Raw genomic sequence first — 10,362 nt, 5'->3', positions numbered from 1 at the left:
TCATGATAATCTTTAGAAACTTATGGCTTTTAAAGTCTAAAAACAATTGCCAAAGGGGAAAGCTAAAAGTATAAACAAACTACACTAATGTTGCCATCACTAATCCAACAACTCTTTGATTTTTTTAGTTGGGGATTTTTTTAGTTTGCAAGACTGAGATTATAAACAAAGAGGCTGTGAAAGCGGACTAGTAAGTAGATGAGTTGTGGCTTTTATTGTCCCCTACAACCTCTATAGTCCCATTTAGACACTAATTAGCAACCACTTTTTTAAGACACGTAAAAGCTTTAAAGAGAACAAAATCACACATCTTCTCCAGTTCAACAGTTCCTCTGTTGAGTCTGTCGAGGTCAGAAGTCCGCAAGTGAAAACAAACACTGGAGAGCTGCTTTATACTAGAAATTGACGTGTAATTATAATTGAAGGCAACATGGACGCTGTTTTTTCCATGTTCAAGTATCTACCTTTTTTACACAGAACAACCTCCTGGATAACAACCAGTCTGGTTTCAAAAGCGGCCACTCAACTGAGATTGCCCTGCTCTCGGTTATTGAAGCTTTGAGACGAGCAGCTTCCAAATCATCAGTACTTATCTTGCTGGATCTCATTGTCTGCTGCTTTTGGCACAGTTAACTCCCAGATCCTCGTGTCAACCCTCGTGACGAAGGGCATCTCAGGAACCACACTCTAATGGTTCAAGTCTTACTTGAGGCTGTCGTGGAGGGGTGATGTATCTAAGTCGCAACATCTAGCTACTGGGGTGCCTCAGGGCTCAGTCCTTGGACCACTTCTCTTCTCCATCAACATGTTACTTATCACTAAGAATCTGTCATTCATAAAAATGGTTTTCCCATCACTGCAACGCTGATGACACACAACTCTAGCCTACCTCTCATTCCAGCCAGATGATCCGACGGTAGCTGCTCACGTCTCACCCTGCCTGAAAGACATTTCTTGAGGGATGAAGGACCACCACTTTAAACTCAACCTTGCAAAGACAGAACTGCTTGTTGGTCTCAGCTAACCCAACTGGTTGCCAATTGCTGCTCGCATCAAATTCGAGGCACTGATGTTTGCCTACACAACCATTGGTTCTGCACCTCTATAACTAAACTCACTACTTCAGACTCATGTGCTCTCTAGTCTAGAACCTTGTATTCTGCAAGTAAACGGCGCCTTGTGGTGCCATCACAAAGCAGCACAAAATTACTTTCACCGACCTTTACCTTGACTGTTCCATGCTGGTGGAATGACCTGCTTAATAGGGAATAATCACAGCACTTACATATTGTTGCCCTATTATTGCTTTTATTGTTCTCCTCATTTGTAGGCCTAAGTCGCTATGGATAAAAGTGTCTGATAGATGATTCAATGTATTGATTTAAAGTATTTTATTGTATAAAGAGCAATATTAAATAAACGTGAAGTGACTGGAGTGTTGAATTGCAGAGCTCGTGCAAACATCCATATCTCTATTACCAGATGCTTTCTTAACTGCTGTTTTCTCTCTGTTTTTATTTTTGTTGTGTGTTTATTTTGTTATTGAGAGGAAAGAGAGCAGCACATATTTACATATTCATTGAAACGTTGCGCTCAGCAGCGTATAGGCGGCGACGGGATGTTCGCTAAAACAGTTTATCGCTGCAAAGGTATTTTGAACTTCTTTTTATCCCTAAACGAAGAACATAAAGAACTTAGCTGTGAGTAAATCGGGGCCTACGTGTTCTGACGACGTCAGATTCCAATCAGAATCAATAGGCTATTTCAGAGAGAGCTGAGTAATAAACATTAGTTCCAGTCAATCAAAGGCAGAGGCCATTCTAGTGCGTATAGGCCATCAACTTAAGAGCTGGCTTCTATATTATATAAAAATGCAAATTAAAATAGTGCCCATTACACCTCTACAGTTATACTAACCGTTTGTCCGTGCAAAATGACCTTTCTTTATTTGTATGGCTGTTGAATTAAAATGCCAACTCATGTCACGAATGCCATCAGACACAAGAGAAAAATGCCCCGTATATGCAGCCCAGATTAAATTTAGGCTGAATAACTATTTGCATGTTAATTTATTCCTTCTCACCCGGGAGGCTGGTGAATCGTTGGCTGCAGGAAGTTCGTAATAAAAGCTCGCAGATCGATGATAATGGCATTTGCGCTTGTGTTTGTCATCTTTGCAAAAGCAACAGTGCAGGAATTTGCTCAGATTTATATGTATACTAGTGCTGTAAGTGGCGTGTAAATTATCCCAACTGTCTTTGTCGCTGTTTATCTTTGTAAGACTGAACTATTAAAGGCTGTACATTAATGGCCGCGGCAGCCCCAATCAATGGCTGAGTGAAATCAGCTTGTTTGTGGCGTGTTTCCTTGCAAAGAGCGACTGTTTTGCTATTAAAGTCCTTCTTTTCAGGTTTATTCCATAAATATTGCTTTCATACCAGAAAATCGATACTGTTTCCAGCTAAACGCAAGCTGAATACACAATCTAACGATATTATATTTTAGATACAATTTGGCCTTCTTTATACGTTTTTATGAATCGGATAGTTTAGGACGTGGTTTGGGGACGCAAAAAAGTTGAAATGCACCTTGTGGTTCTGTCTATAGCATATAATATATTTCTATTTCGTAAATATCAGATCCGATCAAACCCACGAGACTGATAGCCTAAAGTCTTTGAGTGTGGTTATTTCCCTCACACTCACAGTTGTGTTTTCTGGCCGTTGAGAACATCAGGCAGCCTGCTTGTCCTCATTTCACGGAGCAGTTTACAATTAGGTAACCTTTTAGGGGATTAGGGAAGGTTTGACTAAACAGCAATCTGCTACAGTCTGTGGAAGCAGAAGGATGAGCTTGTGGAGCCGGCGAACAGATGTGCGTCTGAAAGTTCCACGTGCGTGTGTGTGTGGTATAGCCTAGTATTTGCAGATTTTTTTATTTATTCCATTGTTCTTGGTGTATAACCCCAATGTATGGGCACATGTAGATGTTTTTTGTAGTTCAAAACATTAATAGGCCTACATGGGAGGTTTCTCAACACAAAATTAGTGTACTGAAGAGGTTATGCATTTTGTTTTTACATATATTATGCCATTATTTTGCGTTATGTGTATTTGTTTATTTGAATGAGAATCAAATAATTGATTTACTATTAAAAAACAACTGTTATAGCTGTGTATAACTTTATAATCATTATTAATAAAAGGTTGTGAAGTAAAAAGAAAAGAACCATCGCAGTAACCCAAAGACAATTCGGCTTTATTTCTCCATATAGATTTGACTGTACACAACTCATACCATTGGACAGAAGGCATATAGGACTAAATTCAGTGCTCTTTTTTTTCAAAGATCCATAGCAATAAATAATGCTCATGAGACAAGACTGTCGACACCTTTTGAGACTTTACAAAATTTACAGCCATTAAGACTAAAAAAACATTTCTGAATGGATATTTTTCTGTCTTTTTTTTCATGTTGCTTTTTGTTAGCTTATGTTCACTCTTTCAGCAGCGTCATCTTTACTCAGTCACCATTATGTGGGTCCAAATTTTGCAATAACAAAATTGTTTACAATTGTGTCACCAGTTTTATAGTTTTACATCAACACATACTCTTTCCCATAATCCAACTCTTCATAATACTGACATTGGTACCCATAACATGAATAAATAACACAAAATCCTCATAGTTGTTGCTAAATGTGTTAGATAAGAAATTTTCCCTTTCACATTTTTTGCTTGATAATAATTGGTCAGGCCATACTTGTGTCTGTGTAATGGCCCAATCACATATTCTGATTTAAAAAAAAAATTCCACTGCTGTCATCTGCTCTGAAATAAATTACATTCTAATGCATGTATGATTTTTATTTTTGCTCATGGAGCAACAACTAAGAATAGCAATGGGAAACAAAAGTATTTTGATGGTTATACCAACCTTGTATATTAAATAGTGACGGAAATAAATATGAACTTTTATTTGAAACTTTTAACCAGCTTGTTTTGTTTCATTGCTTATCCAGGATGCCTGAATTTAACGGAAAAGTGTTGAACAGACAGGGACCATTGACACAGAGATTTTTTGAAAATTCAGAGCAGTGCATGCGGATTCGTCCTTATTAAAAAATAATCTTTATCTATTCTTCAGACCTAACGTGAAGGGCCACTTCTAGTAGAGCCGTTTAGAAAGTTTCAACTATTAAAATCCCAAACCCTTGTAAGTAGGAAAGATACACTTGTGCCACTTGTTTAAATATCTCTCCTTGCTCGGTGCACTCCTCTCTTTACCGTATTCAGCCTGCTGTGTGCAGTCGAGGAGGAACATAAAGTGCGTCGCCATTTTGAACGTGGGCGGTTCTCTTCCTCATTCGGAAACATGCATGGGCCCTCTTGTTCTCAGAAAGTGGTGGATCGTGATTGTTTTTCCAGGGTGGTCTGGGGTTTGAACGCCATTCTCAGCCGCACGCCATTTCATGCTGGAAATCGTCCAATCCAGTTTTGAGAACAATGAAAAAATACGAGTAACAAAATTATGATACAGCGCAGACATTCCACGATGGGTTGCTCGTATCAGCACGCCATTCAGCAAGGTTGAAGTAGCTGCCATTTTAGGCCTACCAAATACCCTTGCCACATAAACATTTCGCCACAGTTCTGGGAAAGATGTCTATAAAATCTTCAAACGTCCATAGTACCGCACTTTCCATTTTGACATTTGACCTCAGAACTGGGAGTGGTCCATTTCATCGAGCCATGAGGCAGGGCTAGTGGGGAAGTCTGGGTAGCCCGTGCTACTTCCTGTCGACAGGTCAGAGGTGGGTCCTCCAGCCATTGCTCTCAGAGCTTGACCTACATTGGGCTGGCCGCCCTGACCCATGATGCCGTCCATGCTGAAGCCTAAGTTGTTGAGCAGCGGGGTGTGGCCAGGGAGGGAAGTGATGGATGAGGGCGACTGTGGCAGGCCGTAGGGACTTCCTGCCCGCAGGTCATGGTAAGGCTGCCCGCCCCCCTCCAGGGAGAAGCTCCCGTTGAGCATGTTCCCGTTCGAGACGTCTCCAATGCTTCCATACAAGCTGTTGGCGTGACCCAGGTCTGACAGGATCTGGTCTTCTGTTAGAGAGAGCACACAACATCACTGTCAAGATTGTTCTTACAAAATACACCTACACTATTGTTCAAAAGTTTGGGGTCAGAAGAAATGGATACTTTTATTCAGCAAGGGTACATTAAAGGAATACCCAAAAGAAGATATTTTAAAGAATGTTGTTAACCAGACAGTTGACGGCACCCATTGACTTCCATAGTAGGAAAAAAATACTATGGAAGTCAATGGGTGCCGTCAACTGTCTGATTACCAGCATTCTTTAAAATATCTTCTTTTGTGTTCAGCAGAAGAAAGAAACTCATACAGGTTTGGAACAGCTTAAGGGTGAGATGACAACATTTTTATTTTTGGGTGAACTTTCTCTTTAAATTGATCAAAAGTGACAGCAAAGACATTTATAATGTTACAAAAGATTTCCATTTCAAATGAATGCTGTTCTGAACTTTCTATTGATCAAAGAATCCTGCATTCAGCTTCGGCATCATAGAAATAAATGACATTTAAAAAAAGATGGTAACACTTTACAATAAGGTTTCATTAGGTAACACATTAGTTAATCAAAAGTTGTATTTGTTAACATTAGTTAATGCGCTGTAAACTAACATGAACATACAATGAACGGCTGTATTTTTACTAACTAACTAACAAAGATTAACAAATACAGTAACAAATGTGTCGCTAAAGGTTAATTCATGTTAGTTAATACATTAACTAATACTAACAAATGAAACCTTATTGTAAAGTGTTACCAAATATATTAAAAATAGAAAAAAGTTTCATTAAATTTGATGAAGATGAAGGCATCTTACTGAACCTATAAGCTTTTGAACGGTATGTGTATTGAAACTCTTACACATAGAAGAAGAAGAATTGCAGTTATAAGAAAGACCTCATAAATATCCCATTTAAAAAAAAAAAAAAAACATGCTTGTGGAAGTACGGTGAGCATTTGTGATTTACTCTCTGTACGCACAGGAGCGCAAATCAGACTCTGTGTTCTTTCACTAACAACAAAGGCCCTGTGTGCTTCCTCTCTAATTGACTAAAAGCTTCACCAATTTTATAGAGTTTGTGCATCGCTGCTTTCATTTCTCGTAAACACAGCCTCCCTTTGAAAGCTGCTCGAGACTTTTATGAGTTCTCAAAACTGGCGGACAAAAATGAAATAATCATAAAAAAAACACGTAGCAGAACCAAAAACCTCATTTGAATATTCCAAACAATCCATCAAGTGGCATATGTTAAAAATAAAAGAAAAGGGGAATTAAGAAGGGAAATAAAAATGTTTTTGAAAAGAATACAAAGAGAAAGAGCGTCATGGGAGATGTAAAGTCTCACCTCTGAAACTAAGCTCACTGTCGCTGAGTCCTGCGTCATCGGCTGAGCTCTCCTTCTCCGTCTTACTGGACCCTCGGTTGCGTTTGACACTTTTGTAGAACTGACCCCAGCGGTGCCGACCAGCGTCTTTCTTCAGCCGTTTCTCTTTTGCTCGTCTGTTTTGAAACCACACCTGTGGACCAAAAAGCCTCAGTCAGGACTCAGACAGCCACACTTTGAAGCCTAGGTTGCCCTGAGTCCTAGTCTCACCTGCACCACTCTCATGTCTAGGCCTGTTTCTGAGGAGAGCTGCTCGCGCACGTGTCGTGCTGGCTTAGGCGAGTTCTTGTAGGCGCTTTTGAGTGTCTCCAGCTGTTTGGCTGTAATGGTGGTCCGTGGACGTTTTGCTCCTGTCTCTGAATCATCTGTAACACACCAATTTTAAAAATATGTTAAACGTGTGTCACTTCTGTCCCACTAAACAGAAATGAATTTTCTTCCACCGTCTGCTATTGGCTGTCGAACAGATTCGAGCCTCGATGCCATAGTATGCAAAGCCTGTGTCTTTGCATACTATGATGAGGTAGAAAGTATTTTAACATGGACAAAATTGCACATAAAATATACACACATATATATATATATATATACAGCACTGTTCAAAAGTTTGAGGTTGGTAAGTTTTTTAATGTAAAAAAAAGTATCTTTTGCTTACCAAGGCTGCACTTATTTCAAAAAATTTTCTGAAATATTATTACAATTTAAAATAACTATTTTCTATTTGAATATATTATATAGTGACATCTATCCCTGTGACGTCAAAGCTGAATTTCAATTTTTCAGCATCATTACTTCAGTCTTCAGAGTCACATGATCCTTCAGAAATCATTCTAATATGCTGATTTGCTGCTCAAGAAACATTTCTTATTATTATTATTATCAATGTTGAAAACAGCTGTGCTGCTCAATTTTTATTTTTTTGTAAACCGTGATCATTTTATTAAGGATTCTTTGATGAATAGAAAAGTCAAAAGAATAGCATTTATTTCAAATAGAAATCTTTTTATTAAATTTTTTTTATAAATGTCTTTACCATCACATATCCATTAAACAATAAAACTGTAAAGAAGAAGTTTAGAAGAAGTTCTAAATTAGGATATTTTTAGCTATTTTTATATTTTTACTAAATGACATAATAACCAACATTTAACTGAACTGAAATAATTGTCGATGAAAACATGTGTAAAGGTTATTTTGAAATCGACATTAGCAGGACTGAACTGAACTCAAAGAAGTTAAGCATCTAAAAAAATCATCAGGCAAAATGTCAGTAGCTCATCTACTGTGGGGTACAAGGAAAGAAGAGTTTGTGGGATGCTTTGAGTGGAAGTGCTCACACATGGCCAGTCGATACTCCCCTGAAACTGTCACACTGTGGCGGAAAAGGGAATAAATCTCCACGGAGAATGGCATGCCAGTGCGAGTTATTGGGACCCTACCGTAAAAGTGCATTGCATCACTTAATATAATCAATCAACAGCCCACAGAAATCTCCATAAATACAGCGTGAGGGGCTTTCAGAGGCAGATCCATGAGAGGTCAGATCACAGATAGACTTAATATGCGAGACACTGAGACCCTACTAGACTGTAGTTAATGGTGATTTTGTCTCCTTACTACCATCCTGTTGCCTCCTCTGATCTCTCAGTGTCTCTCTATGATTGTAAAAGAAGAAGTTAATTACACCATCTCCACTCCTGAACTTTGCTGTCAGAATGATTTCCAATTGAGACAATTTCCAATCCTGTGACGTCGGCCGAGCCTGAGGCAAAAAATACTGTATATACCGCAGCCATATAAAAGCATATGCAGTTCATAGCCAGTTCAGCAACTACCTACAGTTCTGATGGATCTGTGGTAATGGACATAATTCATGTATATAAATAATAATAATTAATGTTATAATAACATATTATTTTATATTAATTATATATTTAATATTATATATTTATTTTAAATAAATGCATGTCAATTAATCTCATACATACATTTTAAGATTTAAATGTTTTATAAATATTCATGTTTAATATATATATACCTCTGAGTCCAGACCTTAAATTCATTGAAAGTCTTTGGGATGTGCTGGAGGAGTCTTTACAGAGTGCTGGACTCTTGCATTGTCAATACAAGATCTTGACCAAAAATTGATGCTCCTCTTGATGGAAATAAATGTTGTAAGTGTTATTTCTATCAAGAAGTGCATCAATGATATTGTCCAGATCTTATATAGATCATAGTGTAGTGTATGTAAGTATATATATATATATATATATATATACAGTCACACATGATAATTATCCTCCAGGAATTGACATAATGACACAGTTCTGTGATGTTTTGTAGTGTTATTTGATTTGCCTTGCTTAAACATTTAAAACGTGTGATAAAATTACAGACATTTATATGATAAAAAAAAATGGTTTAAAAATGTTAAATGTTAACACTCAGTAAGTAATAGATTAGCACTTTATTTCTATCTCTATCTTGTCATTGTGTTAATCAATATAATTAATACATTTACTGAGCATATTTCTGAAATTCTGATATCCTATAACTCATGCATATTCATTTTTTAAAAATACAGAGCTTAAAATGTACAGCATAATAACAGGAGCAACCAATTGATTGTTCGAGAAGGCATGATTTAAACTGATCTGAAGACAAGAGCTCACCATTTTGTTTGGCTGTTTCGTAGTCCTCCTTGCACACGAGCCTCCCGTCCTCCATGAGGTAGAACTCGTCCCCAGTGGCCAGCTGTCTGCTGCACATTACACAGGCGAAGCAGTGAAGGTGGTACACAAAGTCCTGAGCTTTCCGGACCACCTGCGTCGGGGGAATCCCCTGCTGGCACGATGCACATTTTGTCCCGAAACGCCTGAAAGTACACACACAATGTCAGGTAACACTTTACAATAAAGTCTCATTTGTAGGAATGTAATGATACCCTCATGTCACGATTCGATACATATCATGATACGATATTATTGCGATACTACAAGACATATGACAAAAGGTTAACAAAAAATGTACTGTTGATTAAAATGCTAAATTTGGTATTACATTTTATGTGTAAATGAATAGGCTTGGCAACCCAATGCACGGGACAATGGTGACACCAGAATAAAAATATTCATCATTCTGAAGCCGAAAACTTGCTTGCACTCTGTCACTGACTATATATTTAAAATAATGTAGGCCACTTTTTACAGGTAACATAAGACATTTGGCATTATCAGGACCCACAAATATTGCACAAATATTGTTGCATTTTTGTATAACGATATAAATTTGTGACACAATATATTGTTACACCCCTACTCATTTGTTAACATTATTTAACATAAACTAACAAAGAGCAATGTTTTACAGCATTTATTAATCTTTGTTCATGTTAAAAATACAATTGTCCATTGTTTTGTTTGTTCACAGTGCATTAACTCTCATTTCTCAATTTCAGTCATTTTTAACCATTCAGGATGTGATGTGACATCCAAACCATCATAGACAATTACTTTTGACCTTTTCCCATAATCCTATATGCCTGTCCTGTTTATATTTTATTATGAATTTTCCCAGCAGTTTTTGGTTATATTAGTGCCTTTAGTTTTTAGTTATAAAATAATACCTAAAAAGAATGTTCCACGGATGTTACGATTTGGTTCCCAAAGAAAGCAAAACTCAGAATAAACTATTTTGATGAGATAAAAGCATTGGGAATGATTATATATTGTTGTTTTGAAGTAAAATGATTAGATATGCTCAGTTAAGGGATGATTGTTGATTTGAAAAAAAAAATCCCATATTTGAAGAATTTAAAACTGACATTAAAATGCATTTAAGAATATCTAAAACTTGAAAGCAATATAAACTATGCAGTTGTTT

At 37.3% G+C, this 10,362-nt stretch overlaps 1 protein-coding gene across 1 annotated transcript in view; it reads right to left on the bottom strand.

The window, feature by feature from the left end:
* Positions 1-3,964: 3,964 nt before the first annotated feature.
* The window catches only part of lhx4 (LIM homeobox 4), a 13,048-nt gene continuing 6,650 nt past the window's right edge, over positions 3,965-10,362 (bottom strand). The window contains exons 3-6 of the mRNA XM_056259642.1: positions 9,153-9,355; positions 6,691-6,845; positions 6,442-6,613; positions 3,965-5,108 (exon numbers count right to left, since the gene is read on the bottom strand). Coding sequence (XP_056115617.1) covers positions 4,720-5,108; positions 6,442-6,613; positions 6,691-6,845; positions 9,153-9,355 — 919 coding nt within the window. The 3' untranslated portion in view covers positions 3,965-4,719. The remainder of the gene's footprint in view (positions 5,109-6,441; positions 6,614-6,690; positions 6,846-9,152; positions 9,356-10,362) is intronic.

The sequence above is a fragment of the Rhinichthys klamathensis genome, unplaced genomic scaffold, assembly GCF_029890125.1.
Source record: "Rhinichthys klamathensis goyatoka isolate OS25496 unplaced genomic scaffold, OSU_Roscu_1.1 h1tg000169l_1, whole genome shotgun sequence".
NCBI lineage: Eukaryota > Metazoa > Chordata > Actinopteri > Cypriniformes > Leuciscidae > Rhinichthys > Rhinichthys klamathensis.
Note: the sequence above shows the minus strand (reverse complement) of the source record. Positions and strands in the feature narration are given on the sequence as shown.